We start from the raw sequence: 14,433 nt of genomic DNA on the forward strand, positions 1-14,433 counted from the left end.
AATAAGCCTCCTCCTGGTGGTGTGACAGAGTAGAGCCATCAGTGGACTCATCTGAGGAGTGGGGGTCAGAGGGCTCAACTCTGGGCCTTTTTTTCTGGAGGTGGTTGAGAGCCCCTGTCCGGATGAGGTTGAGAACCTCTAATTAAGGAGATAAGATCCTCTGCTAAGCTGAGAATCTGCGAGCCAGTAGAGGGTCTCTGAGAGGTAACCTTGGGAGGCAAAGCTTTAGAAAGTTTAGCAGCTTTAGCCCTGGAGAAAGCCTTAATGGACATGGATGCAGGAGGTCTGGCTGCACCATGTGCAGGAGTAGACTTGTCTAAAGGAATGGTGTCGGAAGGTTCCTGGACACCAGTTTCAGTAGGTAAATCAATAACCGACTCGGCCGGGGCCTCCTGGGCCGAGGTAGTCGGTTGTGCGGTTTCGGTAATCGGAAGTACCAAGGACTCTGTATCAGCCGAGACAGAGACACTCGCGGTAGACCTGACCGTGGTTTCAGCTGAAACCGCGGCCCGCGTGTCAGTCCTTGTCCTTCCGTTTCTTAACTAAATGCGAAGTCAAGAGTCTCCGACGGCATCTTGTAAGCAAAACTAGCCCCAAAGAATTACTCTGCAAACTCCAACCGACGTCTAAGAGTTCGTCGGTTGAAGGAAGCACAGGCTGAACAGGCCGAGACGTTGTGGTCTGGGCCTAGGCAGGGGAGGCGGTAAGAGTGGAAATCCTTATGAGGTATTTGTTTCCCACAAGTTAAACAATTATTAACTTTATCTGACAATCGGCTGAGGCAAGAAAAGAGTCCCCAACGGGGTACTTAGCTTTTTCGAAGTCTTCGGTAGCTGAATCACAGGAGCTGGCCAACCGGCACTTGCGAACTGCTTCTGCTTCGGGCACCATGCGGCAAGAAAGACTGAGGAAAATGGCGTCGGCTGATGCTTTTATTCACCAGACGCTCTGACGTCGGGGAAAGTGCGACATCAGCCGAGGCCACACCCAGACTTTGGAATCCGGCCGACCGAAGGGCTGCCTGAGGCAGGACAACCCATATGTGATGACTGCAGATGCATCCTTGAAGGACATCATTCTTATCCAGAATCATGCAACACACACACACACACGCACACCTGAATATTGTTCCTTCTCTCAAACAATAAAAACAAGTATCTTTCTGGAGGATGTGCGAAACATGAGAACACTTCTTTGTGGACTTTGTCAATTATATTAAACAAAAATCACAAAAAACGAACACAAGGTTGAGCAGCACATAAAAAAACAAAAATCACAAAAAAGGACCGATCCAACAGTTTAATAGAATAAAGGAAATAAAATAAAAACTGAGTTCTTTCATCTACATTCCAATATACATAGACTTCATCACAGTGATTGTGTCTACCACTGATGATGCTGTTGAATACAAAAGGACAACCAATCACAGACAAGGCGGTGCACATTGCAGGGTGATGTCATGAACACTGGTTAGTTGGGAATTATAGTATACTGTATACATGAATAATATATAAGTAAAATTGATTATAAAAACCTACTGCAAAGTTAAAACTGTATACATATAACCAAAAATATAGTGATACATACATGAATAAATACTAAAATCACAATGAAATAGGTGTGTGTGTTGTCAAAAAGCTGAAGTACAATCTTCTAAAAGCATTCCACTAATAGTGTTAATAAATACTTAGAAAATGAATTAAAAATAAATGAATGCCACAACTGTACCACTGCAGCTTTTTTCTTTAATATACTAGCAATGGAAATGCTATCATTGATAAGCACATTTAAAACTGTGAAATACTATTCCTTTTTCAATACAAAAACAGAAAAATGTTTAAATATATTACACCTCAAACAACTACGGTCTAAAATGGCAAACTTTATAAAAACTAAAGTGAATGCAAACTCACGATTTGGAAAGAAACACATCAGTGTCAGGAAAATACAGCCATAACAGATATGTCCTGAGTGTCAGGAATTGCGCAAAACAATTTTAGGTACTATTTTTCTGTAATAAAGTATAACCATATAAGAGCAAATGAGGACATTTAACAAGGACAACAAAATCTACCAGGCATATGCATAAAAACAATGTCAAAGCCTTGGCTCTGGAATACACTGCTTGTTTCCACGTAAAATAGTCCACTAAAACAAGAAAACAAATTATGCATTTCAAAACCACATGCATAACTGGTTGCTGCTACAAGTTTAGGAATAGGTTACAAAGTAGGAATATAGTTACTAAGTAAAAAAAATGTCAAATTACCTACAATCTTTACTCTTATTAAATATAATCAAAAGCACAAGATGAGAACTGGATAACAGAAACTGGAAATATGTTTGTCTAGTAGAGAACTTCAAGAAACAAAGATGAAATGAGGAAATAAAAGTACGCCTTGCACATCAAGGCTGTAAAGAGAAGCAAAATATCCCAAGTAAAAGACAAACCTAACTTGTACTCTGAAGGAGACTTCAAGTGATCAAACTAATAAATGGTTAAAACAGGAAATTTGTTGAGCAGCTCTGCAATTTTTCTTAGACATTCTATATGGAAAAGAACAGCTGGAAAAAGAGGTTATGTACTCACCATAACGTTCCACGTTTGCTGTCCATAATCTCGCCCTCATACTTGACGGCTGGGTTCGGAAATGAACTGAAGAAAAATAAAGACGAACTTCTCCGAATCCACAAAAAAGCCAGCAACCACCTAAGTCCAACAAATAGAAGGCAAAATGTGCAGACAAACGTAATTTATTGAAGACTCCTTTAAGTGCGAAAGATTACATACACTTTTCGTCAGGGCTCCTGCCCCAACTTCCTCAGAAAGAACACTAACCAACAGTTAAACTACGCTATATATATCAATTACTCCAATTAACCTATTAGATAAAGTTTTCAAACTTTTAAAGTAACATAAACTTCATTAATAAATTCGATCCTAAAAATCTAAAAAACTAAATGTATAAGAATAATCGATATGTAATTTGTGTAAAAACAATATATAAAAACTTAATATTTTCTCAAAATCGAATCTGTATGTGAATATACATAGTAAACGGTACCTATAGTACAAATATAAATATGTTCACATATGTATGTTGTGCATATAAAGTATATGTATATGTATAACAACATCGTGAAACTAAGAAAAACAATGTTCAATATTCTCTATGCATTTCTTATGTACTACGTCCTACACTAATAAACTATACCCAAAAAATATTACTATAAGGTTAAAAAAATTTTTTTTTTATATTTATTTTTATTTATTATTTATTATTTCTTAAACAGGGCTTCAAATAGGGCTTTAAATATAATCTAGAGGAACCTACAAATGAACCATGAATATTATTATTCGTGAATGCATCCAAACTATAAATGTATGTGAAATCAATAACTTTTACAAAATTTATGATACAATTTCTAATACAATTTACAATTACACAAACAAATACGTATACTTTAAGTTAAATTCATGTATTAAAACCTTAAAAAAAAATTTTTAAAGCTATACAAAGTTATATAACATATGTAAGCTATGTTGGTTTAGCATGGACACAAACATATTGTGTTAGCACTAATAAAATACATTACCTCTCCAGGTTTTTTAGTCTTAAAATACATTTAAGAGAACACATTTCATTTATACCAGGTGGCCTACACGCATTGGTTCTAAGCTGCCAGATGAGTTCTTTCCTTTCTAATTTCAACCCATCGTGACCCCCTCTTCCATCAGAAACCAACTGGTCAATGGCCCTAAACTTGAAACTATGCCCTGGAAAATCAGCGGCATGCCTAGCCAACGCATTCTCCATCTTCTTGGCATTTATATTATAAATATGCTCTTTTATTCTATCACATAGTTTTCTATCGGTCTTTCCTATATAGAATGCTTGGCATTGAATACACTTAGCTAAATAGACCACCTGCTTACTATTACAATTATATTTTAATACTGATCTGTAATACTTATTGTTTATAACAAACTTATTTCCTTCACCTATAAATTTACAACATCTACACATAAGGCACTTGTGCATACCTGCCTTAGTTGTAAACGAATGTCCCTTCCTTTGCAAAATCTCCTTGAGGTTATTACCTTGTCTAAAAATTATTTTAGGCTTGTCCGGAAGAAGCTCCCTAAAGAAACTATCATTAATAAGATAGTCCCAGTTCTTCATCACTGTATTCAATATATAGGCAGAATCCAAACTATATGTACAGATGAAATTACATCCATAATTAATATCTGAACTCTCCTTTGTAATTGGTATGTCAATGGCATTCCCTTGAATGTCACTCAAACCAGGACTCAAAATGGGAACATATTCACCCCCTAATCTCTTAACTCTCACTTCTGTTAAAATTTCCATCAGGAAATCCGCTGGGTAGCCCCTCTGTGTGAAAAAATTCAACATAATTTCACACTCCTCATCAAACTCCTTTTCTATAGTAGTCATACGGGCCGCCCTCACAAGCTGCCCCTTGACAACAGATCTTTTTTGGTGTCTCGGGTGGCAACTGGTGTAATGGAGGTACATATTAGAATAAGTTTCCTTTCTATAAATTCTAGACACGTATGCCTTCCTTGTGTAGTCTTTCCTTAAAGAAACATCCAAATACTCTATACTATTTTTGTCAAAACGAGAAGTGAAGCTCAGAAAATTTGTTGTTAAATTAAACCATGCTAGACATTCACACAGTTGGTTCTCCGTCCCTTGGAATAAAATAAAGATGTCATCCAAGAATCATGTGTAATATGTAATATTACCTTTAAATTCATTATTACTCAACACAAAAGACCTCTCCCAGAACACCATTACTAAATTAGCAATAGCAGCCCCGCATGGTGAACCATAGCCACACCGATCTTTTGGTGATAAATGTCATTGTTAAATTTCAAGTAATTATATGAAAGAACCATGTCCATCAACTCCTCAACCAGTTTAACAACATTAACTGGTGCATTCAAGAGGTACAACATATTGGACACCCACTCTATTCCTAGGTAGTGTGGAATACTGGAATACAAATCTTTCACATCTACTGTGACAAAGTAAGATTCAGGAAAAAATTCTAAACCATTAATCGATTTCAAAAAAGACCATGAGTCTTTCGAAATTTGTCCTTCCATTACAACATATTTTTGCAGTATATTATCCAATAACCTTGCACATGTAAATGTGATAGTATTCCTCCCGTCCACTAAAGGTCTCATTGGCGGGTTACCCAAATCTTTATGAATTTTTGGTATCCCAAAAAGGCATGGTGTCCTAGGAGAAAGTTGTTGTAAATATATGTAAGTGTCCCTGTCTATTCTAGCTTCAATATAAAGCTCCTCAATAAATGCCTTAATCTTCATATGCGCTCCATTCATTTCATTAATTGAAGCCTTAACATATGTTTCACTTTCTAAAATGGTATACATTCTGGAATCGTAATCATCAATTGACATTATAACCAAGCCACCACCCTTATCCGGTTTCATAATACGGATGGGTGCCTGGCATAAAAAATCAAGTAGGTCTCTATCTTCCCTACTGATGTTGTACTTATGGTGTGTCCTATAAGGGTTAGACTTCACCAAATTCCTGAGATCCAGTTCTGTAGCATTTTCAAAAAGTGCTACAAGTGGGTGCAGGGGGGGATTATATACACTACATACATACAGATCCGATTTCTCATATGTGTTTTTACCCATCAATGCCATTAAATTGATCTTCCTACAAAACAATTTCACATCTATCAAAGTGTTCGCTAAATCGAAAGGGCGAGATGGAACAAAAGTATACCCTTTAGACAATAACTCCACTATCCCTGGACAAATGTTAATACCTGAGTAATTGAATACTTTAAAGTCTCCACTAGAATTATAAGTACTTCATATGCCAATAATTCATTCAAAGGCGGACCAGTCAATACTACCATTTCTTTCTCTTGTTCTTTGTTACTCTGTTCCGTTTCGCCTGCTGGAAAGACCCCTTGCGAAAATTTTGCTGATACTGCGCCTGGTTACTATTAGCCGCCCCTTCTGGGCTGCTCGTAGTGCTATTGCTTTTATTACAGTTATTATTATTGGCTTGAATAAGCCTTTCACTACGCCGTAAACCATTCTGGTCACTTTGGTCACCCACACCAGGATCATTATTGTTACTACAATGAGCTCCTTGATGCAGTTGATTCCCGTTAATAGTTGCAACAGCTCTACCATCAATGTGGTTAGCAGAAACAGTCAAAATTCCTTGCACACATGGGGGCTTAGGGTAAGCATTACCCTCCTTATAATCTTTAACATCGCGTGCTATCTTCTTTACTTTTGTGTTGTTAATTTTCACCATATGCTCGTCAATGCTAGAAAAACATCTTTCATAATCAAAACGATATCTCACAAAGTTGATATCATTTTTAATGGAAAGATCTAATTCCTCTATTTCTAGCAACAATGTGTCCACTAAAACTTGATAGTGGACACATAATAAGTCAAGCAACTCAAAACCATGCTTATCAAACATTGCTATCAACGCATCATAAAAGGGGGATCCTTCTCTGAGCCCCGTGGGAAACTGCCACTGCCTTAAACCCTTCGGCACAATCTTTAAGCTCAGACATTCACGAAAGTACGCTATCTCCAGTTGTAATTTGCGTACTTTAAACAATTTCTTATCAAATTCATTCAGCTTGGAAGAAAGGTCAACGCTTACCTCTTGGTCTGGAGCGTTAACCATGTTCAACAATCCATTACTGAAAACAAAAGGTCTACTAATCCATTAAGATTCGCAGCCGGAAATGCTGCCGCTGGTACTGGAACTCGATTCTGGTTACTATTCCTTCTTTCCACATTGTTTGGGTTAAAAATAGCTTGGTTAAGGCCCCCTTGTGGATCCACTACCGCAGCAGCTCCCATTCCTTCCATTCTCCGAACATCAGCAATGAATGATTCCTCTTCTGCACTAGAACTAATGGTACCGTGTATTGGAATGTTCACATTAACAACATTAACAGGCTGTAGACCGACCCGTTGGTTAGTAACTGCCTCCACTTTCTGGGATAAGGCATCAACCTTCTGCGTTAACAGTCCAATCAAGACCGTTAAATTTCTATCACCACCAGAGTGCTCCAATAACAAAGTCGGACTATTTGGTAATACTTGCTCCATAACGACTCAACGAAACAAACTGAAGAAAAATAAAGACGAACTTCTCCGAATCCACAAAAAAGCCAGCAACCACCTAAGTCCAACAAATAGAAGGCAAAATGTGCAGACAAACGTAATTTATTGAAGACTTCTTTAAGTGTGAAAGATTACATACACTTTTCGTCAGGGCTCCTGCCCCAACTTCCTCAGAAAGAACACTAACCAACAGTTAAACTACGCTATATATATATCAATTACTCCAATTAACCTATTAGATAAAGTTTTCAAACTTTTAAAGTAACATAAACTTCATTAATAAAGTCGATCCTAAAAATCTAAAAAACTAAATGTATAAGAATAATTGATATGTAATTTGTGTAAAAACAATATATAAAAACTTAATATTTTCTCAAAATCAAATCTGTATGTGTATATACATAGTAAACGGTACCTATAGTACAAATATAAATATGTTCATATATGTATGTTGTGCATATAAAGTATATGTATATGTATAACATCGTGAAACTAAGAAAAACAATGTTGTTCAATATTCTCTATGCATTTCTTGTGTACTACGTCCTACACTAATAAACAATGCCCAAAAAATATTACTATAAGGTTAAAAATTTTTTATTTATATTTATTTTTATTTATCATTTCTTATTTCTTAAACAGGTCTTTAAATATAATCTAGAGGAACCTACAAATGAACCATGAATATTATTATTCGTGAATGCATCCAAACTATAAATGTATGTGAAATCAATAACTTTTACAAAATTTATGATACAATTTCTAATACAATTTACAATTACACAAAAAAATACGTATACTTTAAGTTCATGTATTAAAACCTTAAAATATTTTTAAAAGCTATACAAAGTTATATAAAATATGTAAACTATGTTGGTTTAGCATGGACAAAAACATATTTTGTTAAATATAAATAAAAAATTTTTTTAACCTTATAGGAATATTTTTTGGGCATTGTTTATTAGTGTAGGACGTAGTACATAAGAAATGCATAGAGAATATTGAACAACATTGTTTTTCTTAGTTTCACGATGTTATACATATACATATACTTTATATGAACAACATACATATATGAACATATTTATATTTGTACTATAGGTACCGTTTACTATGTATATACACATACAGATTTGATTTTGAGAAAATATTAAGTTTTTATATATTGTTTTTACACAAATTACATATCAATTATTCTTATACATTTAGTTTTTTAGATTTTTAGGATCGAATTTATTAATGAAGTTTATGTTACTTTAAAAGTTTGAAAACTTTATCTAATAGGTTAATTGGAGTAATTGATATATATAGCGTAGTTTAAGTGTTGGTTAGTGTTCTTTCTGAGGAAGTTGGGGCAGGAGCCCTGACGAAAAGTGTATGTAATCTTTCGCACTTAAAGAAGTCTTCAATAAATTATGTTTGTCTGCACATTTTGCCTTCTATTTGTTGGACTTAGGTGGTTGCTGGCTTTTTTGTGGATTCGGAGAAGTTCGTCTTTATTTTTCTTCAGTTTGTTTCGTGGTGTCGTTATGGAGCCAGTATTACCAAATAGTCCAACTTTGTTATCGGAGCACTCTGGTGGTGATGGAAATTTAACGGTCTTGATTGGACTGTTAACGCAGAAGGTTGATGCCTTATCCCAGAAAGTGGAGGCAGTTACTAACCAACGGGTCGGTCTACAGCCTGTTAATGGTGTTAATGTGAACAATCCAATACACGGTACCATTAGTTCTAGTCCAGAAGAGGAATCATTCATTGCTGATGTTCGGAGAACTGAAGGAATGGGAGCTGCTGCGGTAGTGGATCCACAAGGGGGCCTTAACCAAGCTATTTTTAACCCAAACAACGTGGAAAGAAGGAATAGTAACCAGAATCGAGTTCCAGTACCAGTGGCAGCATTTCCGGCTGCGAATCTTAACACATGGATTAGTAGACCTTTTGTTTTCAGTAATGGATTGTTGAACATGGTTAACGCTCCAGACCAAGAGGTAAGCGTTGACCTTTCTTCCGAGCTGAATGAATTTGATGAGAAATTGTTTAAAGTACGCAAATTACAACTGGAGATAGCGTACTTTCGTGAATGTCTGAACTTAAAGATTGTGCCGAAGGGTTTAAGGCAGTGGCAGTTTCCCACGGGGCTCAGAGAAGGAACCCCCTTTTATGATGCGTTGATAGCAATGTTTGATAAGCATGGTTTTGAGTTGCTTGACTTATATGTCCACTATCAAGTTTTAGTGGACACATTGTTGCTAGAAATAGAGGAATTAGATCTTTCCATTAAAAATGATATCAACTTTGTGAGATATCGTTTTGATTATGAAAAATGTTTTTCTAGCATTGACGAGCATATGGTGAAAATTAACAACACAAAAGTAAAGAAGATAGCACGCGATGTTAAAGATTATAAGGAGGGTAATGCTTACCCTAAGCCCCCATGTGTGCAAGGAATTTTGACTGTTTCTGCTAACCACATTGATGGTAGAGCTGTTGCAACTATTAACGGGAATCAACTGCATCAAGGAGTTCATTGTAGTAACAACAATGATCCTGGTGTGGGTGACCAAAGTGACCAGAATGGTTTACGGCGTAGTGAAAGGCTTATTCAAGCCAATAATAATAACTGTAATAAAAGCAATAGCACTACGAGCAGCCCAGAAGGGGCGGCTAATAATAACCAGGCGCAGTATCAGCAAAATTTTCACAAGGGGTCTTTCCAACAGGCGAAACGGAACAACAGAGTAACGAAGAACAAGAGAAAGAAATGGTAGTATTGACTGGTCCGCCTTTGAATGAATTATTGGCATATGAAGTACTTTATAATTCTAGTGGAGACTTTAAAGTATTCAATTACTCAGGTATCAACATTTGTCCAGAGATAGTGGAGTTATTGTCTAAAGGGTATACTTTTGTTCCATCTCGCCCTTTCGATTTAGCGAACACTTTGATAGATGTGAAATTGTTTTGTAGGAAGATCAATTTAATGGCATTGATGGGTAAAAACACATATGAGAAATCGGATCTGTATATATGTAGTGTATATAATCCCCCCCTGCACCCACTTGTAGCACTTTTTGAAAATGCTACGGAACTGGATTTCAGGAATTTGGTGAAGTCTAACCCTTATAGGACACACCATAAGTACAACATCAGTAGGGAAGATAGAGACCTACTTGATTTTTTATGCCAGGCACCCATCCGTATTATGAAACCGGATAAGGGTGGTGGCTTGGTTATAATGTCAATTGATGATTACGATTCCAGAATGTATACCATTTTAGAAAGTGAAACATATGTTAAGGCTTCAATTAATGAAATGAATGGAGCGCATATGAAGATTAAAGCATTTATTGAGGAGCTTTATATTGAAGCTAGAATAGACAGGGATACTTACATATATTTACAACAACTTTCTCCTAGGACACCATGCCTTTTTGGGATACCAAAAATTCATAAAGATTTGGGTAACCCGCCAATGAGACCTTTAGTGGACGGGAGGAATAGTATCACATTTACATGTGCAAGGTTATTGGATAATATACTGCAAAAATATGTTGTAATGGAAGGACAAATTTCGAACGACTCATGGTCTTTTTTGAAATCGATTAATGGTTTAGAATTTTTTCCTGAATCTTACTTTGTCACAGTAGATGTGAAAGATTTGTATTCCAGTATTCCACACTACCTAGGAATAGAGTGGGTGTCCAATATGTTGTACCTCTTGAATGCACAAGTTAATGTTGTTAAACTGGTTGAGGAGTTGATGGACATGGTTCTTTCATATAATTACTTGAAATTTAACAATGACATTTATCACCAAAAGATCGGTGTGGCTATGGGTTCACCGTGCGGGGCTGCTATTGCTAATTTAGTAATGACGTTCTGGGAGAGGTCTTTTGTGCTAAGTAATAATGAATTTAAAGGTAATATTACATATGACACACGATTCTTGGATGACATCTTTATTTTGTTCCAAGGGACGGAGAACCAACTGTGTGAATGTCTAGCATGGTTTAATTTAACAACAAATTTTCTGAGCTTCACTTCTCGTTTTGACAAAAATAGTATAGAGTATTTGGATGTTTCTTTAAGGAAAGACTACACAAGGAAGGCATACGTGTCTAGAATTTATAGAAAGGAAACTTATTCTAATATGTACCTCCATTACACCAGTTGCCACCAGAGACACCAAAAAAGATCTGTTGTCAAGGGGCAGCTTGCGAGGGCGGCCCGTATGACTACTATAGAAAAGGAGTTTGATGAGGAGTGTGAAATTATGTTGAATTTTTTCACACAGAGGGGCTACCCAGCGGATTTCCTGATGGAAATTTTAACAGAAGTGAGAGTTAAGAGATTAGGGGGGGTGAATATGTTCCCATTTTGAGTCCTGGTTTGAGTGACATTCAAGGGAATGCCATTGACATACCAATTACAAAGGTGAGTTCAGATATTAATTATGGATGTAATTTCATCTGTACATATAGTTTGGATTCTACCTATATATTGAATACAGTGATGAAGAACTGGGACTATCTTATTAATGATAGTTTCTTTAGGGAGCTTCTTCTGGACAAGCCTAAAATAATTTTTAGACGAGGTAATAACCTCAAGGAGATTTTGCAAAGGAAGGGACATTCGTTTACAACTAAGGTAGGTATGCACAAGTGCCTTATGTGTAGATGTTGTAAATTTATAGATGAAGGAAATAAGTTTGTTATAAACAATAAGTATTACAGATCAGTATTAAAATATAATTGTAATAGTAAGCAGGTGGTCTATTTAGCTAAGTGTATTCAATGCCAAGCATTCTATATAGGAAAGACCGATAGAAAACTATGTGATAGAATAAAAGAGCATATTTATAATATAAATGCCAAGAAGATGGAGAATGCTATTAGGCATGCCGCTGATTTTTCAGGGCATAGTTTCAAGTTTAGGGCCATTGACCAGTTGGTTTCTGATGGAAGAGGGGGTCACAATGGGTTGAAATTAGAAAGGAAAGAACTCATCTGGCAGCTTAGAACCAATGCGTGTAGGCCACCTGGTATAAATGAAATGTGTTCTCTTAAATGTATTTTAAGACTAAAAAACCTGGAGAGGTAATTTATTTTATTAGTGCTAACACAATATGTTTTTGTCCATGCTAAACCAACATAGTTTACATATTTTATATAACTTTGTATAGCTTTTAAAAATTTTTTTTAAAGTTTTAATACATGAATTTAACTTAAAAGTATACGTATTTTTTTGTGTAATTGTAAATTGTATTAGAAATTGTATCATAAATTTTGTAAAAGTTATTGATTTCACATACATTTATAGTTTGAATGCATTCACGAATAATAATATTCATGGTTCATTTGTAGGTTCCTCTAGATTATATTTAAAGCCCTATTTAAAGCCCTGTTTAAGAAATAAGAAATAATAAATAAAAATAAATATAAATAAAAAATGTTGTAACCTTATAGTAATATTTTTTGGGCATTGTTTATTAGTGTAGGACATAGTACATAAGAAATGCATAGAGAATATTGAACATTGTTTTTCTTAGTTTCACGATATTGTTATACATATACATATACTTTATATGCACAACATACATATATGAACATATTTATATTTGTACTATAGGTACCATTTACTATGTATATACACATACAGATTTGATTTTGAGAAAATATTAAGTTTTTATATATTGTTTTTACACAAATTACATATCAATTATTCTTATACATTTAGTTTTTTAGATTTTTAGGATCAAATTTTTTAATGAAGTTTATGTTACTTTAAAAGTTTGAAAACTTTATCTAATAGGTTAATTGGAGTAATTGATATATATATATAGCGTAGTTTAACTGTTGGTTAGTGTTCTTTCTGAGGAAGTTGGGGCAGGAGACCTGACGAAAAGTGTATGTAATCTTTCGCACTTAAAGAAGTCTTCAATAAATTACGTTTGTCTGCACATTTTGCCTTCTATTTGTTGGACTTAGGTGGTTGCTGGCTTTTTTGTGGGTTCGGAAATGAGCAGTGGTTCCGACTAGCCTAATACTAAAGCTCGAGAGCCTTCACTGGCTTGAGACTACACCCTATCCCATGATGCCGGGCGACAGTTCCCCAGATCTTGTTTGCAAACACTTATCACTAGACTAATGTAACCAGAAAAGGAATAAAAACGGTCAACTTAAAAATCCATAGCCCATGTCTCATGAGACAAGGGAATCAAGAGAACTTTATGACCAATTCCAGAAATTCCTCCCAATCCTCCAGGTGGGGGGGGGGGGATTAGGGACAGCAAACATAGAACATTATGGTGAGTACATAAAGTACAGTTGTGTACACTTACCATAAATGTAGATGTTAGAGTGTATTCCCTGTTGCAATCATCACATTTGGGTTATCTGTTTGCAGTAGCCCTCAGTCAGCCTGATTAACACATTCTTGGGTCCTGCGTCGGTTGCTGTCCCTTCTTCCATGACGTCGGGTCGTCAGGGGTATAAAATATGCAGCCGACGCCATTACATCAATTTTTCTTGCCCCAGATGTCAGGTGCCCCCTTAATAGGAAGCAATTAAATCTATAAATATACAAGGTAATACCTCCAACAAAAAAGCAAATACACCAAAATGCTTTTGAGCATAGTAAAGTAGAGTCTGATGAAGCCTATTGGCGAAAGCGCTCACGTTTTTCCTTCTGAATAAAACGTTTTGTTTTACTTTTTGATTGGTTTTGCCAATATTCTTGGTGGTGGTGCATATCAGTATACTTGCAAACGCATCAGTGGAACTGTTGGAGTGTCTTTAGCGTTTTAACAAGGGAAGCGTGCGTATGGTGAATGACTATATTTTGTTATTTTAGAGACACGCTGTTCCTTGGCTCCGTTTGTGTGCTGTGCCTCCTTTTGCTGTGTATTTACAGAGTAGAGGTATAGCCCAAAGAAGAAAGGGGGCTGGAGGGAGGGTAACGAGGACTGCAACACTGAATACACTCGAACATCTACAATATTGTAAGTGTACACAACTGTACCATGTTCTTCGTGTTTCACTGTTGCAGTCATCACATTTGGGTAGATTCCCAAAGCTAAGGATGAGCGGAGGAATTTAGATAGAATTAGGACCAGCTATAAGGCCCTGCAAGACTGCAGTGGCAAAGCCAGCTCTGGATTTAGAGAAAATTGGCAGATGGTAATGCTTGGTGAAAGTATGTACTGAACTCCAGGAAGCAGCTTCTGGGATGTCCCTGCCAGGGACACCTCTGAGAAAGGC

At 36.1% G+C, this 14,433-nt stretch overlaps 1 protein-coding gene across 2 annotated transcripts in view; it reads right to left on the reverse strand.

The window, feature by feature from the left end:
• CASP2 (caspase 2) overlaps positions 1-14,433 on the reverse strand; it is a 672,789-nt gene that overhangs the window by 433,277 nt on the left and 225,079 nt on the right. Inside the window, exon 1 of one of the 2 annotated variants that reach the window (XM_044079857.1) lies at positions 2,591-2,658. The exons of the other annotated variant lie outside the window; for it this stretch is intronic. Coding sequence (XP_043935792.1) covers positions 2,591-2,593 — 3 coding nt within the window. The 5' untranslated portion in view covers positions 2,594-2,658. Of the gene's footprint in view, positions 1-2,590; positions 2,659-14,433 lie in introns of those variants that run through there. 2 annotated transcript variants of the gene reach the window in all.

This window comes from Protopterus annectens, chromosome 8.part0 (assembly GCF_019279795.1).
Source record: "Protopterus annectens isolate FY-2018-M chromosome 8.part0, PAN1.0, whole genome shotgun sequence".
In the NCBI taxonomy this organism is placed as follows: domain Eukaryota; kingdom Metazoa; phylum Chordata; order Ceratodontiformes; family Protopteridae; genus Protopterus; species Protopterus annectens.